We start from the raw sequence: 20,349 nt of genomic DNA, 5'->3' as shown, positions 1-20,349 counted from the left end.
ATTGTACCAGGTAATCCATTACTTAAATGTTTACACCAAATTCTTACAATAAGTTCACTCTTGTGAGCACGTTAAGATCACAGATGTTGCAGATTGAGACTTCAATTTATTCAGCAGATGTGGTTGCTTGGGATTTTAAAGAAAGGTTTATTAAATTTAGGCAAGGTCCACATAACCATTGGTTCATGGTTTGTGATGTGGAACAAATGTTTCCACACTAATTGAAGCACCAGCATGAAAATTATTTATATATTTACATGCCACTATGTACAGAATCAAGCATACACAAATTGAAAAAGCTGAAGTTTATATTTTCATTTTCCTTATAATAAATCCATCTCTTCAATTACCTTATTACACATGTTTAATTTTTTAGGAACTTCCTTTCCACTTTTTCAACAATTCAGCTGCTTTTTGTAAATTTTCATCTCTCTGTAAAAAACAAAGAATTACCATTAATAACACATGACTGATATGGAACAGAAACATGCCAATAAAACGCAAGAAGGATTATAATGCATACTATGTATGCTCCATTTGGGAAGATCATTGAATATTTGGCGAATTCATACATGAGAATTTCTCTATTATTAAACACAAATATTAAATCTCACAGGATTTCCTACTCAAGGAGGAAATGTTATGCAGAAATCAAGAGTTTCCAAACTCAATATAACGTTTCAAAAGTAACTGAATACTACCTTTCATTGATAATTTGAAAACAATATGTGATATTTACATCACGTTTCTAGCATTTCAAAGCTGCATCCTTTGGAATATTTCAAAATACCCCATGTTGTTAATTTAACTTTTAGCAGGAGGGGCCTCACGTATGTGGATAGCATCTCCAGCCGGGAACTTTTCAAACGTACGCTTTTCAAACTTGCTGCGATGGAAAAAAAATCTTAGCTTGAGAACTAAGTGTCCTAGAGAGATGAAATTAGTTTTGTTTTCTTTCAGAATGACAGGGTTCTAGTAGAGGTGAAATGTATATATTGTACCACCAAATAATAAATGTTAAAGGTAGAAGAAAATCAAATTTACAAAAAAAATGGTATTAGACACAACTCTGCGGGCACGACAACAGACAAAAGTGAAAAAAAAAATAGTTGTACTTTCCCACAACCATGCAAAGTTGAATTGAAAATAGACCAATACCTCTTGGGAGAAAAAATAATAACGTATGAGAGCGGCAGTGTTACCAGTTTATGGAAACAATTTTTAAAGTTTCTTCTAGCATCAGCCCTATGGACACTGAATCAACCGAATTTTATAGGGAAGAAAGACAAAAGACCACTCTTTTAGGATATGTAATGCCCGTTCCCAAATTTTGAGAAAAGCTGAAATTATGCAACATTTTCAAAAGTCATAATTTTCAAGACATTTTGAAAATTGGGTCTTTTCCCCCTGTTGTAACATGTTGCTAAAGTGTTCTTACGTTCTCATTCTTACATGCAAAAGTGTAATTTATCAGAAAACTAACAAAAACGACAGAACTGAAATATCATTTGTAGTTTTTGAGAAATGACAATTTAATTGCTGTCATGTGGTGCTGGAAAAAACTTTTTCCAGCCACCCTCAATGGGTTTACAGCAAATGTCACCACATGGCAAAAGAGTGTGTGTTTGTATGACCCTAAGAGTACTACATTTAAGAATTTTTTGGTAAAGTTATTTTCTTTCAAATGTGTTTCTTGGGAATGGAATACCACAATTTCCCTTTCTTCATGTCATACTTTGAGATAAAACAAAACCAGCAGCAATACACAGTCAGACTATTAAGTAATTAGACTGATTTTATATTGCCCCACATGTGCATTCTATCTGTGAAGTAACGCGTTAATGATGTAGTGTGGTCCATAATTCACAACCTGGCAACACCTCATGAACTTGCGATGGGTATGCTGGGAATTATGCCACCATGTCGTGGAGGTGCAAAGGTGTCGTGACACAATAGCTATGGATCAGCAAGTGAACATCAAGTTTCATGAAAGACATTCTCAAAACTAGAGGAATAAACATTTCTTTGAATTCTATTGTTGTGGAGGACAAAACAGAGTATTTTCACTACGGTTCTTGTATGAACCGACAAATCACAGGATAGAAGTTGCTAAATTTACCAAGAGGGAAGAAAATGCAGCTCGAAAAATCAAAGGTGAAGACAATAATGTGGTTTTTATGACAGCAAGGGCATTATTCATAATGTATTTGTTCCAGAGGATGAAACTGTAATTGGCTGTTGTTCTGAATGATTAAGAAAGATTTTTTTTTATTTTGATTTGATTTAGTTTATTTTACTTCGCGTTTTGTGCCTCTTGGCTAATTTGTGAAGATGGGGATGAGTGATGAAATGATGAAATTGATGAATGGACATTCACAAACAACCAAGCCCGACCGGGATTCAAATCCGGGACCCTTGGCTTCGCAGCGCGATGTGCTAACCACTCGGCCACAGGGTCGGGCAATTATGAAAGAGAACTGACCCTCTCAGAGATCATTTTCCTGAGGCAGGCAGTTAATTCCTGCTCTACAGTAATGCAAGGTGCTAGGGAGCATTGTTTGTCTGGGAATTCCTGGTCCAAAAACAAGTGAAGGTGTTGAATTTTCCTCTCTACTCTTCAGATTTATCCCCCTGTGATTATTTCCCATTCCCGAAAGTGAAGCTGCTGCTGAAATTAAGCACTTTTGATGAACACAGGACCATCCAACAGGTTGTGACGTCCAATCTTCATGTCATACCACATGAAGACTGGCAGATGTAACAATCGTTGGCCAACCGTGACAATTGCAATATTGATGCAGGAGGGTGTACTTTTGAGTAAACCGCCAATGTTCAATTATTTTGTTTCCTTTTCACAATATAAAATCAGTCTCATTACTTAATTGTTGGACTGTGTATATTGAGGATGGGGCAGGGAAACCTGCCAGTGAATGCATACTTTCCCTTGGTCCTAATCATTCAAGTCCCCCACCCTCAAAGCATGCTATGCTCTAGCATACCGCATTTGTAACGGAACGATTGGTTGGTCGTCCCATCCTGCATTACAGAGCCTAATAAGCAGCACTGTGAACCTAAAATACATACTTGGAGGGAAACTACTTCATGCAAATACATGTAAGACCCACATGTACAGGCCATATCTACAAACTGAAACATAAAATTGAATGCAGACAAGCCTGCCTAAGCAATTCAAAATATCGTATCACAGTTCAATAAATACCTGAACATCATTGTTCACTACGGAAAAGTATAATCACATTCTTTGAAATAATGAGATACAGTAATAACTAGACTTCGGATAGTTATGCATTTTGCATATAGCATATGCAAATGCATATTTTCAGTGACTTCAGGATATATTGCATATTTTACTGACTTTTTTTTACAAATGCATATTTTGCTGTTTCTGTCTGAAAATTTGTTGTTTCCTTTCCTTTGGAGCAATTCAGAAAAATGATTCAGTATATGTTCGCAAAGAATTCTGGCTACAAGCTTGTAAAGGATATTTGCTCTATTCATGCAGGGAAACAAAATGTGGATGGCATTCCAAGTGAACTGCACGTTTCTGATTTGTTGAAATTACAACATCCCCCTATTGTTTCTTGTGACGTAGAGTGAGAGTTTTCAGAGTATAAAAGTATTCTCGTGGATAACAGGCATAAGTTTACTTTTGAGCATCTGAAACAATACGTAGTTATTAAGTGCAATAGTAACCTTTCATACTGAGTAGAATGAGAGACAGCTGGTGAAAGTTCACCTTCTGCTAATCGTGACGTTCAGTGAAGTCATAAACAGTTAGTGGACTTATGATAAAGAGACATATACAAAAAATGTAAAATATGGTCAATTGTCAATAAGGTAAAGGACCTCCCCGATGGCGCAGTGGTAGCATCGTCGCCTTGTAATGAAGGGGTCCCGGGTTCGATATCCAGTGGAGGCACTTGGTACAGTGGTTTGGATCCCACTTTAACCCTTTGATGACCAAGCGTATTTTCCTGGTAAACACACGAACGACCGAGGCATTTTCAGTGGGAATTTTAAATTTCTGCATGCTTTTATATAAAATTATATATCTCTGGAAAGTTGGGAGTTACAAATTATACCTCGTTTTGTTCAGTACAGATGTGGCTATAAGCCAATGACATAAATACCAAATTTTCCGTTATTGGGTAGAAGAAGAAGAAAGAAGAAAAACTTGTTTCTTTTTACGAAATTTGAAAATCTGCGAGCCCCCACGCGGTGATGTAAATGTGCAAAATTATTATTTTAGTGTGTTTGTTCCCTTGGTAAAAGTGCCATTACAAATCCTAGAACTGAGAAAATAACGATAATAAAATTAAAAAAAAATAAAATGTAATGAGATTTTCAGAAGGGTCCCCCCCCAATATAACCCAAATGAAATTAAGCCTTACTGGTTGTTTATCACATACCTCAAGACTCGTGCAGAACTAAAAACTGTATATCCGAACAAAAACAGTCACAATATGTCCCAAAAGTCATAAGGCTAATCAGGACTGGACCTAAAGTTTAACCCTTAAACGACGTCGATCTTCGTTGATGATTTCATGAATTTTTTCAACATTGTCATGTGTTCGGGCCGTGGAAGGACGACCAGAATGAGGTTTGTCATCAATTGACATTTCACCATTTTTGAAACGGGAAAATCACTCAAACACTTGAGTTTTCCCCATAGCAGTCCTTGTACACTGTTTTTAACATTTCAGGAGTTTCTGTTTCACTCTTTCCGAGCAAAAAGCAGAATTTCACCGCCGCACGCTGTTCCCGAAAATCAGCCATTGCAAAAACGACGATCACACAAAACAGCTGTCACTCTAAACTCCGCCGAAATGTGTCCTGACCTGGTTCAGCGACGGCACTCTGCTTACGGACTCAGGAAGGTTTGCTCTATGCGCTCCTAGCGGCAAAATGCGGTACTACAAAAGCTCTGTCCACCACTAAAATAGTTCGATTTTTTGGGTATGCCCACGTATATATGTCCATTATTAAACAAAATATACCTCATCAGGAAAAATTTCATGATACCTCCTCGTATTATTGTGTATTTGTAAGATAGACTAAGTTACATTATAACATGGAGGTGATGACTATGTTCACTTAAGTTACAATTCACTGTGTCCTTCATTTCACAATCCATATTACAGGGCCCACTTCGACAGGCAAATAAGATACAAGTGTACTACCAGGCTTCAAGTGTATACCGCTCATTTTGCCTGGCCGAGCGTTATTCGCTTGCGACGTCATGGCGAATGGGAAGAGACCAAAGGAATGACCAAGATGTTGGTGGAAATAGGAGAGTGTGAGAAGAAGACAGAATTGGAACATAATGGAAAGAGATGAGTGGTAGGTCAGAAGATGGAATGAAATGACTGCTAAGCAGACTAGACATTGTGAAGGATGATGATGATACAATTAAAGTGAGTGAGAGAGAGAGAGAGAGAGAGAGTGAGAGAGAGAGAGAGTGAGAGAGTGAGAGAGTGAGTGAGAGAGAGAGTGAGTGAGTGAGTGAGTGAGAGAGTGAGAGAGAGAGTGAGTGAGTGAGTGAGTGAGTGAGTGAGTGAGTGAGTGTGTGAGAGAGAGAGAGAGAGAGAGAGAGAGAGAGAGAGAGAGAGAGAGAGAGAGAGAGAGAGAGAGAGAGAGAGAGAGAGAGAGAGAGAGAGAGAGCACTCTTCACATTTTATTTTTCCAGTCAGTTTTTGTTTGTGATTGATTTCACCACCTGTCTGGTAGCTTCGTCATGAACCATGAGTGCCGACCTGCACAGGTGAGTGAAAATGCCTTCACACGGATGCAGAGGACGAGACAGGGAACCAGCAGTGAAAAAATCCTAATGTGTGGCAAAAGAAAGAAGTATCACACCTGCGCCAGAGGAGCAGAAAGTGAAAGGCCCACGTCAACTAGCATGGCCACGAATGCGAGTGGGAGAAAAAGCAACCACGTCACCCACAGCAAGACAGTACATGGTTGACAAAGCTACCAGACAGGTGGCGAAATCAATCGCAAATAAAAATTGTGCGGAAAAATGAAACTTGAACCTGCAACTGTTTCATGGGAAAAAGAACAAAACAACAACAACTTCTTGAAAAACTAATTTGCTTCAACTTACCTTGATAAAGCAATATCTGACGCATGTTTCGGCCAGATTTTTGTGCCCAGTGCTGTAGAAGGCAGTGGGAGGAATTCCTTGGAGGCCCACATTCTTGGTCATCCATTTGGTGAATTTGTAATCCTTGTACTTATCTGGTTCTTCATTAAGTCTCACTTTGTTTTCTGAAATAAAAATAAAAAACAGTAGAATGTAATATTACAGCACCATATGAAAACCTTAAAAAGCATGGAATCATTTACAAATTCACATTTGAATTCAAGATGGCAACACTTTTTGAAAAATGGTTACCAAATTCACCTTAGCGCATATCTTTTTTAAAACTTCCTCACGTTCAACTTTAAATGAAAACTCTAAACTGTAACAATTCTTGAAGTTTTCCTGGAGGTGAATAATAGTTTTCTCAGGTATCAGCCATGTGATTTCAGGATAGGCTTTTTCATCGTCACTCTCATCTTGAGGGATTGAAGTGCTGAGATGTGTCAGAGGTAAGTTTTTATGGATTTTTACGGGAAGAGTCCAGTGTAGGTGGTGGACCAATCAGGTGTTGTTCTCTCTCCAATGCTCCCAGTCGAATATTGCTAACCAGGCTGGGTCCAGTTTGGGCCCCATGTTCCTGCTGAGGTTTTCCTTTTCCCAGTGGATGGCTTTCGCTTCTTTGATGATGTGGTCCCAGTAATTGGATGACATATTGATGAACTTATTTGTTCATATTAAATATTCAAATATTCTTATTGTTACATGCAAGAATCTACCAGGTGTTTCACTTGCTCTCGGTCCATGATTTTCCCTTCTAACTTTCAAACTGATAGATGCAAGTCAGTGAAATTTTTGACACTGATATATATTGGTATATGAGAAGCAATGTTATCCTCTACTGCAATTTGTGTGTCGGCTGCACAAATTGAATGCCGATTATGAATACCTTCAGTAACATGTAGATGCATGTCTAGGCATGTCTCGATGTTGATGGCAAGCACTTTCGACACTCGCTACGAGGTCATCATGCTTCTCATACAGCAAGGCGTGTCCATATCAAATTTCACTGAATTATGTTCAATAGTTTGAAAGTTACAAGGGAAAATCAGGGGGTGAGATTGAGTAAAAGGTCATATTTCATTTGATTTGTCGTCAACATATTAAAAACAACTTGGATTTGTTGCTACTTCTAATTTTTGGATCAACCTTGTTCCTCCTTCAGGGATAAGTACAGCACCTAGCAACAAGGTTAAAACACAGTCAACATGATTTAACTGGGTGAAATGGCTAGCTGTTTTCTGCAGTTACCACAGGACAATAACTGCTTCAACTAACAGGTGGCACTCTCTCCTTTATGTTTTTCTGAATCATATGCATTTGACATATCGATGTTGTTTCTATTCACATTGAAGATGGAATTTTGTAACCTTAGCCAATATTTTTGTAAATTTTGCTCTGCCATTCATGATGTACAAAGTTGTATTTATAAATAAAGCTTCCTCAATGTTTCGTTCAGTAAATGAGTTGGAATTGCTTACTTCTTCACTCTATTGGTAGCTAGTGCAGAATTTTCTGTCCATTTCAAGTACTTGATGTGATCATTGAATCTTTCTGATCATCCTCTTGCCTTGCTCAATATACAGTTGAGTGCAAATACATTTAATTTGATAAATTTCTACCCTTCTAGTGTGCCTACAAAAAAGGTTTATAGGCAATACCACCTGGCTGACTAGTCATTTTAGTGTGGTGTTCTTTCACTTCCAACATCTTGTCCTTTGTATTTTCAGATAGTCTTGGTTAATTTGTAAGCATTCATCTATGTGTTACTTTTCATATCCATTTCTCTCTGTATTATGCCCAATCATTTATCAATCAATAAAGCTACTGAATACAGGGTTTGTCCAATAAGTATTGGGATTGATTTTGTCCAGCCAATGGGAAGGGGTGGAGGGCGGTATCTATGGGTGGGATCGGTGTTGCGGGATGTCACGTGAGCTAGAAGACCCAGCTCAGTTGCCTCAGCCTTTGGAGTGTGTAGGTCATGCCTGAAGTGAAAGTGTGTTTAGTCCTTGCATCGAGAGTAAAGATGCAGCGAACAATCGAGCAGCATTGTGCCTCAAATTTTGCGTTAAACTGAAAAAATCTGCTACAGAGACTTTTGATATGATCCGTGAGGCTTACAAGGACGAAGCCATGTCCGGAACGTGTGTTTTTGAGTGGCATAAAAAATTCAAAGATAGCCGGGAAGACGTCAAAGACAAACAATGTGCTCGACGTCCGACATCGATCTGAAAATGTGGCCAAAGTGCAAGAACTTCTGAACAGTGATCACCGGTTAACTGTTTGATTGAAGCATAGGAGTTAAATTTACTGAAATCCACTTTGCATTCAATTGTGACCGATGATTTGCGTCCGAAGGGAGATCGCAGATTCCTGGCTGCTGCATCACGACAATGCACCCAGTCACATGTCGCTAATTGTGAGGGAGGCACTGGCCAATCACAATGTGGCAACACTGCTGCATGCACCCTATAGTCCAGATATGCCCCCCCCCCAAGTATTTTGTTCTCTCGGATCAAAAGGAGCCTTAAAGGACATCGTTTCGGGGCGATTGAGGCAGTCGAAGCGGCTTCAAAGGGGTGCCTGAACAGCCTTGCGGTTGCCGACTTCCAGGGGGCGTATGAAGTGGAAAAAGCGCTGGCAGCGGTGTATTGATGCAGGAGAGACATTTTGAAGAATATTAACACAATGTACATATATCTTCAATAAATTTCTTTTTATGACTTCAGTCCTGATACTTATTGGACAAACACTGTACAGTGGAATCCCGATTTTACATTTTCCCACATTATACATTCAATGTTCATGATCCCAATAGAGTAAGCTGCCATAAAATTGTTCAAAGATTTTATATTTTCCCACGTTTTAAGTTCTTTCAACTTGGTCCCCTGAAAAAAGTATCATTGACGTTCCATTGTATATTTATTTTTTGTTGTCTTGAATGGCAAGATTTCTTATGAATAAATACTGGACCGCTGGTACGTTTTCTAAACATTACTACAGTATATAGGAAACCATACAAGCAATCAAATATTTATTTGTACAACCTAATGCCATGGATGTGAAGCTTGGTCCCTTACATTAAAAGAGGAACATAAATTATGAGTATTTGAAAATAAAATCCTTAAAAAAATATTTGGACCTAAAAGGGACAAGGAGATGGGTGAGTGGAGAAGGTTACATAACTTAGAACTGCATAGTTTTTATTCCTGTCCAGATATTATTAGAATAATAAAATCACACAGACTTGGGTGGGCAGGCCATGTGGCACGAATGGGAGAGAAAAGAAGAGTACACGATTCTTGTTGAGAAACCTGATGTTAAGAGACCTGTATGAAAGCCAAGAAGAAGATGGAGGGATAACGTTGAGATGGACCTACAGGAAATTGGTAATGGTGGAAAAGATTGGATTAATTTTGCCCAGGATAAGGACAGATGGAAGACTTGTGTTGCTGCAGCAATAAACCTTTGGGTTTAAGAAGGCTAGAGAGTTAGTTACTTAGTTCAACCTAATGTCATCCAACTAAATACATTCAATACACGGTTACACCAAATTCCTATGTTGCCCAATTAATCTAAGCTTTGATTAAGCTTTAGTTCAGGTTAAACTTTAATCTGAGATCTAATCTATTACCTAATGCTGACCAGTCAGCTATCATGAAGTATCCTCCTTCAGGAACTGTAGGGACCATCCCCACATCGGACAAGAACTTTGCCATGTAATCCCTCTTGGCCTCCAACTCGGCTGGGAGACTAAGGAAATAAGATTCTTGTTTTCCAAGCCTTCCCAATTCAATTTCAAAACCTCGAGCCACTGCTTCCTGCAAAGAAAGAATGCAATTCTTAACACTTACTGTAGAAGCTTGTCCCGACATAGACATGTTATGGAGGTTATCTGGGAATCAGATAACTGGGAAGGGAAACTGAACAGAAATTGATTGTATCAGAGATGAGCCTTTATGTACTGACTAATGATTAGAAAACATTCTTTAAATAAAAAAAAAAAAACAGCAATTATATCATAATATATAACAGTAGTAAAATTAGTAACATATGTACGAGGTCTGACAAAGAAAAAAAAAACGTACTGAATTTATATTTCATGAATGGAAGCAGTTGCAGTAAATTGGTTAGTGTTGTGTTGAAGCACCATATCTTCCCCCCATTTGCATGAAGTGTGGACTCACCCGACCTTAGCAGTTCCGAGTGAGGTGTCATTCCGTGAACACGTGTAATCGTGCTGTGGTGGAAAATGGCTGGTTTGAAAGTAGACCAAAGGATTAACTTCAAGTTTCTTGTGAAACTTAAAAAGTCGCCAACGGAAACATTCCAAATGCTGATCGAGGCATATGGTGATACTTGTATGTCCAGGGTTGATAAAAATCAATGGTACCTATCTTGAGCATCTACGATTTCCAAAAAGTACAAATGGCAGATATAGATATAATTTGCAAATAGTTGTTTTACTATTACGTGCATGTGTTTTAAAGAAGTTTTAATACGATGGTATTTTCTTAATCGAATTTTCACGTGAACGTTCATTGATTGTCTTATTGAACTGATAATTTTGCACTGCTTGTTGATTATGATTCAACATTATATTTATTTAGCATTGTTAATTTTGATACAAAAATACATGTAGAACTACAGCCTTGTTAATAACTGAGAATTTACGTAACAATGAAAATGCGCATGTATAACAAGCATTTGATTATTAGCATGTTCTTTATAAATGAATAAATCGCTTGGTTCACTATAAATTCTTTTTTTGTTTTCAGTACTAATAGAACACGTAGTTTATTCTGAGGGTGTATAATGGTGGAATTATTGGGGGATTGTGCAAATGAGTTCTTAATTTCACTTGGTTGCTAAAGGGAAATATTAACGCTATTGTCTTTAAGCAAAATCCCTTTTGCAAGTACAAATGTAACTGTTGATTCCTCGCCGTAATTAATCATCACGTTATTTATCCTCTGTATGCATGGTAGCCCATAACACACATTTATTATTTATTATTTCTGAGTACACCGAGGAACGACGTTACAATTGTCAATATCAGGACATTACAAACACACAATAAAAAAAATGTGTAAAATATGGGTCATTCTTGGGAAAATAATGTGTCAGGCAAGTGGTTAAAGAAAAATACATTTAATACGCAATATTTCATAGAAAATAATTGCATTCAAAGAGTTGCCGCACAGAAGGACTTAGGCGTCATATTTGATGAGAAACTCTCCTTTTCTGACCACATCTGCAGTCACTAAGGGTTCCATGCGTATGCTGGCAGGGACGTCGGAACTTATTTTGGAGTGGGAGGGCAGGTTTTCAAATCCATCAACCAGTTTTTACAATCTCTTCCCCAGTAGTAATTATTATTAAATAGCTTATTTTATTGTTATATTTACATATTTATGACATAAATAATAAATATATAGTTATTGAATATATGAATATCCACAGTAACGAAGCCTCATATGAGATAAGAGGAGGCCCAGAGGCCTGTTTTACGGATTATTTTATTACTTATAATTAGGGACGTGAATTTTTCGTTTAATTTTCCCCTAAATTTCGATGTTATTTTTTACTGCAATTCGGTGTTATTTTTCACGGTTTAGAGCAAAATTTGGTGTTATTAATTTAAAATCTGTGATATTTTTACATGAATTTTTACTTTTTCTTCTGTGCTTAAGATTTTCACATTGTATTTTTTTGTAAGCGCTATATTTTAACATATAAACATTTCTGCTTCTAAATTGGCATACAAAAACGATTCTTTCATCTTTTACTGACATTTTCAGATCTCAGACTGCTATTCAGAGATTGAGAATAAGAAATGAAACTATCGGTAATTTTAGAGCATGATAGGCTAAAGTTTTACAACGAAGACTTTCAAATATAGTGCATGGTTGGAGAGGACAGAGGTGTCAAATATGGCGCAAGTCGCCACGCCACGCCAACTTCTTTAAATTAGATATTTTGATCTGTAATTAGCACAGCACCTACGTATCGCATTTAAATGAAATCAGTCTGAACTTTACATGTCTTTTCACATCAATGTCCCTTCTCAGATGTTTCAGATTTCACACTCCCCCCGAGAAGTCTAAAATATCGATCATGCCTCAACCTTGACACCTAAACCTTAAACTAAACTCTGACTCCCAACGTAAAAATAAATCAGACCTGAACATCACGCTTAAAACAAACAGTAAACTTCTAATAAATCTAAATGGCCAAGAAATAAAAGTTCCTCCCTTCCTACGAGGAGGTGGTTCATACACTCCAAAGTTTGCAGCGTTATTTATTTTTATTTGATTTTAAGATTTTGGGTGCATCAACACTTAGGCTATTTTGCACCCGTCACATTATACAGGGTCCAGCCTCTTATCGTTTCAAATAACAACTCTAATGTTGCATAAATAAAATCTTAAAATATTCCGACTTCCATTAAAAGCTGAGGCTGTAAAGGGGCACTCAGCACACATAAGGACAAAAAAAGGGACAACGCACAGAATTATACTGTCCATAGGGCCAGTCGCCAAAGCCTTGTTTGTCTGCAAAATGCAGTCCAGGGTGGACTCGTGGAAGTGAGGTTGACAGTTGGGTGTACTATGTGGAAGACCACCCCAGAAACCAGAAAGGGCAGAGAACTGTTGGTGTATCGAGATGATACTTGTCTGTCTCTAGTCTCGTCTTTTTCTGTCCATTCACACAGAAAATATAAATTAGTAAAGAAAACTTAAGGAGAGAAGTAAAACTTACCCGCCTTTTGATTCTATAATAAGTGCAGTGCAGTGATTTTTCGAAGCAATCTTGCAGTCGGTGTACTGTCTGCAATAGATTTACACGTATATATGCACAGTTATATCCCTTGATGAGGAAGAAAACTCATCACTACAATTTCCAGAGTAAATGTCGAAACACGGCTTCTGCAGATATTCTACTCTGAACAATGATTGTGTCGTCTGACCAAGTCTAAATTTGGATAGGGAAGGGGAGATTAGGCTAGACTTGAATTTCCAAACACGACCTTTTTGACAGTAAGGGATCCTTAAAGAAAGCTCGTGTTCGGAAGTGCACTGGAAGATTTAAAGTTAAACTATCCTCTGTCCCCTTCCAGCGGTGTTTTGTTATATGTGAGCGTACTTGTAGGTACAAAACCTGGCAGCTTTCAAAGAAAATGGAAACAGAAGCAGCGAATCCCTCGGGGGATACTTGATTTGCAGAGACCTGGCTGTGATGTCACGTGCTTCTTGCTGTTAACTGAAACTTGAGTGCACATTCACAAATCTAGTGCAAACATATTTTTCCAAATATTCTTCAAAACCCTGAAAAGTTGAAATAGATATAGTCTCATTTTTTAGGGCGTGACTAGGGGGTTGGGAGGGGGAGCAAAAATACAATCTTGCCCCTCCTCTTTGGTTTCATCACATCAAGCAATACTGAAAGCACTTGTGGGTAGAGGCGGAACAACCAAGGGACGAACTTTTATTTCCTGGCCATCTCGATATATTAAAAGTTTACCGTTTGCTTTAAACATCTTGTTTAGGGCTGATGGCTTAGTTTTAGACCTCTGAGAGAGGTAACTCCATTCATTCCCATGTTCACGAGTGAGGTTTTTTTTTTCCTTCACCAGTGCACATAGCACCAAGCCATGAAGGCACATTTATGGGATGTGGGGGTAGGGCCCACACATTCTCGATCTTTGACATTTTGGAGATTATGTGATCAGCACCATGCTGCATTTAACCCCCTTCCCCAGGGTTGTCCCCAGGTATCCATTAATTTTAGGTTAGGTGAGCCCCGGAGCCACTTTATGCGGGGATAAGGCCGGAAAAATTCCGACCTTAGGTCACTCGCCCCGGGAATCGAACCTGGGTCTCTGTGTGGCAGTCAGACACCCTACCAACTAATAGACCACCACATTCATCTAGAATTTTTCTCCACTTTCAATATTTTACCTAGAAGACTCAGGTCCCATTTTACCCCCCTGGTTCGAATTCCTTGCATTCATGCAATGTAGTTGTAGATGGAAAAGAAGAGATTTAAAATTAAGCTGCCCTCTCCTACCTTCCCACTGGGTTTATTGTTTCACACCTACAGCACCTGTACGTTGAGAACCTGGTAGATTCAAAGAAAAACTGGAAACCGAAGCAGCGAATTCCTAATGGGATAATTCCACCTTACACTTGATGTGCGGAGACGTGACTGCGATTCTTATCTGCACATAGATATTCTGTTACGTACTTCTTGTTGGTAGCAAAAACTTGAGTCCACGTTCATTTAAGTAATGCACAAATATTTTTACAATTTTTTCAAAACGAAACATAAGTTGGAGAAAATATAGTCTCATTTCTAGCACGTGACAGGGTGGGCAAAAATACTATCTTAAATCTATGTTTAACTCTTAAATCTATGTTCTCCTATACATTGTAACTTTGTGAGAGTTGTGTGCTGCTACAGTAGAATGTTCAGGAAAGGTTGCGTTTATATGTATTGGTGGTAATACGAATTTGGAACTTGTACAATGCATTCGACGAGTAATGAAATAAATGGAAGAGTAATGGAGAAAGAGATGCAGAAATCGTGCTGCGTAAAATAATCGTGACCGCGATTAACGTGGAACTACAAAAAGATGCAACCCATTTGACCAAGTAGTAAAATACAGCTGGGAACTGAATTGCCAGCCTCATTGTTTTCAAAATTGCCTTACGTCAAAAGAAACTGTTATCAGAACGTTGCAAGCTTAAGAACCTCCAAGGATATGGTAGAGAGAAGTTTCCAAATGGATCGATGTGGTTCCGAAGTCAACTAGAACCAGAGAACTTCTACAAGTACAGGTATGTGTATACGAAAACAGTGAAGTGATAAAAGGGTCAATTACCTTTTACGATTCTATTCATGTGCAATTTTGTCCGTGACGAACTGTTAATTCCGATTCGAAACTACATGGTTTACGCAACTGTCGTGTATGCATGTACTCACAGACTAATATGCACGCGTTTCATACATACTTAAACTTGAGACATAAACCGACCACTAATTAAAATGTAATAATAGATTTACTGACATATAGCTTAACATACAACTTACACAATGAACGCCTCAATATTTCAACAAAACATAAACAAAAGCCTAACGATATTTCACACCTAACATTCCCCTATCTTCAGTTTAAAATTTTCAGTCCTTCACATATTGAAGTCTATCAGGAGGTCTTCTATCCCCGATTGATCTCCTAATGGTGGCTTCTGGTCTCTCCAAGGATGACGCTGAACTACAACCTGCCCCATTATCCAAAATCGGGGGTGTCAATTACATCACCTGGATCTGGGAAATCCATCAAAAGTTCATCGTCATAAAATCTTGGAAACACTGAACCATTAGAAGTTCCAGGAAACATTTGCCGCTTATCAATTTCATTTTCCCCAGTACCTTTTCTTCTATTCAACCACTTAGGCTGGTTTTTGTGCCTCTTTCCATCCACATCTACCATGCAAGTGACATCACTGTTTCTTCTCAGCATTCTGCCCTGAACATAATCTCATAGCGTTCTTCTTGTCTTTAAATGGCAATTTCACCCATACTACATTCCTTCCTAAATTATCATAGTCATTCTTCTGATATCTTCTCCATATTCACGTCATATTCCCATCCTCGTCGCCACATTGTAAGGTACTACAGACTAACGAGGCTCTGGCGACTGGCCCCATGGCCAGTATAATTTTGTTTGTGTTGTCCTGTGTTTTGTCCTTATTTGTGCTGAGTGCTCCTTTACAGCCTCAGCTTTTAACGGAAGTCAGAATATTATATGATTTTAGTTATGCAACGTTAGAGTTGTTATGTGTAACGATAAGGGGCTGGACCCCGTATAATGTGACGGGTGCAAAATAGCCTTAGTGCTGACACACCCAAAATTTTAAATTCAAATTCAAAAAATTCAAAACATTGTAAGGTGTTGTGTATACACATAGACTAACAGGCACGCAGTTTAAAAATACTTACACTTGAGACATAAACACACCAGTAATAAAAATGTAATAATAGATTTACTGACACACAGCTTGATTGACATAAATGATTGATGACATCTCGTTCCCCGTTGATTAGACTTGCTTCTAGTAAAATAAAAATCCTTACACACAACTCCAAACTATGACGTCATTGGTTTAATTGCATTAAAATTAACTCATAATATAGCACAACATAAACACCTCATTTATCAGGGTGGCTACAAACAAGCAGAAATTAATTCCCCGACTTTTCCAGGTTTTCCAGGACAAAATTTACATTTTCCCCTGACAATTACAAACTAAACTAATTGATGTTTTTGGAAAATAATAAACTCATACAGATCCAAATATGAATTTGTTAAGTACCAATATTATCTTCTATGAAATTGACTTAATTTCTCTATTCACTATGATTTGAATTCAAACAGCAAAATAGTGAATTTGGAAAATTATTACAATTCACAAACTAGGGAAGGATTACGGAATTTTACGCAGTAAGTTTAAAATAAAAAACTTGCTTATTTTTAAAGTTACGACTAAATGAGATTAGAGTGAAGAGTGATTGATTAAGAAATACAATTTGTAATTTATCAGTCTCCTTATACATTCTCGATATTATATGTTGATATTTCCACTGAGGTTTGGAACAATCTGCTTGCAAGAACCATGAGTGCAGACTCATTTTTCGATGCATAAAGCTACTTCTCTCTTCTCTGTAAAGCAAACAACTTTAACTCTCGCATATAAGTGAAGCGATTGAATTGTACAAAAGAAAGTGGCATATTGCCTTACATTATCAATGGGATTTCTGCTTCAGTACAGTATATACAAGTGAAGTACTGTGAAACTGACAAACATGCAGTTATACCACTAATGCTGACGAAAAGGGTATGTAGGTATTAGAAATTTAACGTGAGGAATTTATAGAATTGCATTGTATAGGTAGGTACCTGATTTAGCTAACCGCACATTAAAACAGGAACACACTGTTAATAACAGCTTCTGAAAGTTCATATACGAGGGGTGTCCTGAAAAAAGCTCCAATGGTGCCTATACGCAGCACTAGTGGTCGGAGGGCGACACACACACACATGCAGACAGGAAGAAGTGGCATGTAGCTGTAATCTGGTACAGTTGCAATGCAGCCGTTTTAGGACAGTTCTAGGTTAAAAATTGCAGCTCTCATACAGTCTCCCACCGACTGCGATGTAGCCTATGTGTAGTAATCAGATTTTTGCACGCTCACAATTTGGCACAGAGCCACCAGCAATCGTGTGAGGTGTGCAGACCGGACGTCGTGAGTGATAGTATGGTCAGACGATGGTGCAGGCAATTCACGGAAGACCAATTGAATGTGCAAAAGCCCATACAGCTGAGTACACGTGGGCCCTTTGCATCACTTCAGGTGAGAGATCTTTGAACACTCCCTGTACAGCCCTGGCCTTGCATGTACCGACTTTCATCTCTTTGTTTAACTGAAGATGTTTCTGGCAGGAGAGATAGTTCCAGTCTTTGCTGTCAGACACATATGCCATGGACATACAAACTTTAGTGCCATACTACGACAAATGCCAGAACAACGGTGGTGATTATGCTGAAAATTAGGTTAAGACTAACTGATATTCTTGTTTTATTTATTCCTAATAGGTAGGGACCTTGATTTTATTGTCATTTTTTTTCAATTTGTTGTATTTTTTATTTTTTTATTTTTTACTATTCGGTGTTATTTCCCCTAAAATTAACATTTTCATTTTAGCGCATTTTCTGGCAAATATCTGAAATTATACCTTCATGGTGTTTTTAAACTACTGTTTCAAATTATAAGTCACATGGCTTACGCCTCTTCGTGAGAGTTTGATATCTTGACAGTTATTTTGGGAAAGTTATTTTCCATACCCCCGATTTAATTTTAAGGTAAGGGTTTTAGATAATGGAATTGTTCCCATACATACTGAAGGGTGCATAATGACCATAAGTGGCGATGCACCCAAAAAATTTAAATCAATCCATCTCACGTGACAGATACCGATATATTGTGGCACCGAAAACTGGCATTATCTTTTTTTGACTTGTTAGTGTTAAGTTTCCCAAAAATCGCATTTTTGTTTTAGAACATTTTTCTGCCAAATATACCAAAACCAAATACTCCATTGTGCTCTTTAACTATTATTTTAAATTGTTAAGTCACATGGTCTACGTATTTTCGTGACAGTTTGATATATTGAAACTGATTTTTGAGGAAGTAAAAGTACAAGGAAAGTGCTCCCCTGTATTTTGCCATGGAGGTGTATAGGGGTGTGGAATTAGGGCCCCACACTTTCTTGATCACGGCTGAAGGTTGGGGTGATGTGATCAGCACCATGCTCCTGGCTACCTTTATCCCTCAAAGTTACCTCCAGGTACTCGCTTGATATGACGCTGGGTGGGCGCTGAAGCACTTTGAATAGGTGGAAAAGATCCCGGTTCTCCCCCGCAGGGGATCAATCCCGGGTCTCCCACATGGTAGTCAGACGACCTAACGACTGAGCTCCATTATTTCTAGCTCGACAAATGCCGATGATGTGCACTAAACTTTGGTAATTCAAAACAAATCTTGCACGACAAAGAATGAAGATGTTACTCCCGTGTGACGGTAGATACATACTCGATCTCCTGTTAGAACCCTGCCACTTTGCTGTTATGCAAATGGTTTTGATACAAGTTGAAATAATCCTGGGAAATACATGATTTAATGTGGCTGTCGGAATTATTCCATGTATAACAAGCATTCTAGTTTCTCTTGAATAAAATGTTGGAAAACTTGCACGTTCTATGTATACAAACATGGCCTAGAAAAGACAAGAATGTTGGATTTCATGGAATTTTTCGTTGATTTAGGACATTTAAAAAAAAAATTGCTAAAAACGACAACAATTTGCATTTCATGCCAAATTCACATTATTTCAATATTTCGAACGGGCGAAAAATGTGTCCAGACATCACTGCACATTCATAAACACAATTTTGCAGCAATTACCATTTTTCACGGTTTTCGCGTTTGCAAAAAATCAATGTCCCTACTACTTGGAAATTACTTTCTGGCAACCCCTCGTATAAATCAGTAGATTGAAAGTGAACATTTAGCAGGGCTGGCAGAGAAAAGTCAATTCTTGAAGAAAGCGATTTGCTTTTATGATTGAATGATTCGAGTAAATATGATATTAAAATATTTACGTATTTAATATTAGTATTTTATTTCATAATATTGCACATTAACTTCACTCATTGAGAGATTAATGACCATCCCTCGCGAGTTTAAACAGACAGGACAGAGAGTGGCGTTAATTTCATTGCAATACTAGTGTTGCAGCAAATTAGAGGTTTGGAGCAGGCACTTGCCAATTTTTATAACGTTCACCAATGCAGATTTATGTTTCACTTCTTCGTAATAGTATTCAATCTATATCTCGTTTTGTTGGATTCTTCTCGATATCTAAGAATAGTGCAATGTTGGTTTGGTTTGAGTTGGTGTTTTAAGTCCACTTTATGCACATTAAGGCTAATCGGGACTGGACCTACAGTTTAAAGTGGAATCCGAACCACTATGTGCTTCCACCGGGTATCGAACGTGGGACCCCTTGATTACAAGGCGACGACTCTACCACTGTGCCATCGGGAGGCCCAAATAGTGCAATGTCATTGCAAACGTATGTTAACTTGTGCGAAACCAGTAATACGTCAGGATAACGAAAGAAAACCTTCGTAAGCACTGCTACATTAAATAAGGTGAAGCAAGCCAGAAGAGTAATAAAATTCCAGCAGCATATTTGCAGTCTAAAGCTCTTCTTGTTTATGCATGCGATTTTTGTTGGATGTTGCAGTACGAAGACATCCAACAAAAATCAATTCCATACGAGTGCCATGCATGCAATTTCTGTTGCATGTTTTAGTGAGATACTTTGTCAGGTGGCGATATTCGACAAAAATTGTATGTATCAATGGAGCTTGTTTGTTTCCATATTCCTTCAGTTTGTCCAACAAAATGCCTTACTACGACGTCCGACAACTATCGAACGGCACCACCCGCTCTCATCCTCTCCATCTGTTGACAGTTCTGTCCCCTTACTACTCCCATATGGACAAGAAAAAATGATAATTCAATGCATTTCCAACATAATATGTATTTAGAGGCTT

The 20,349-nt window shown here is 38.1% G+C and overlaps 1 protein-coding gene across 3 annotated transcripts in view; it reads right to left on the bottom strand.

The window, feature by feature from the left end:
- Positions 1 to 235: 235 nt before the first annotated feature.
- Positions 236 to 20,349, bottom strand: part of Kyat (Kynurenine aminotransferase) — a 73,211-nt gene continuing 53,097 nt past the window's right edge. For all 3 annotated transcript variants that reach the window (XM_083109935.1, XM_083109934.1, XM_083109936.1), the window contains exons 7-9: positions 9,798 to 9,984; positions 6,125 to 6,288; positions 236 to 432 (exon numbers count right to left, since the gene is read on the bottom strand). In XM_083109935.1, the coding sequence (XP_082966061.1) occupies positions 373 to 432; positions 6,125 to 6,288; positions 9,798 to 9,984 (411 nt within the window). In that variant the 3' untranslated portion in view covers positions 236 to 372. The remainder of the gene's footprint in view (positions 433 to 6,124; positions 6,289 to 9,797; positions 9,985 to 20,349) is intronic.

This window comes from Lepisma saccharinum, chromosome 23, assembly GCF_977018435.1.
Source record: "Lepisma saccharinum chromosome 23, izLepSacc3.1, whole genome shotgun sequence".
NCBI classification, from domain to species: Eukaryota; Metazoa; Arthropoda; class Insecta; order Zygentoma; family Lepismatidae; genus Lepisma; species Lepisma saccharinum.
Note: the sequence above shows the minus strand (reverse complement) of the source record. Positions and strands in the feature narration are given on the sequence as shown.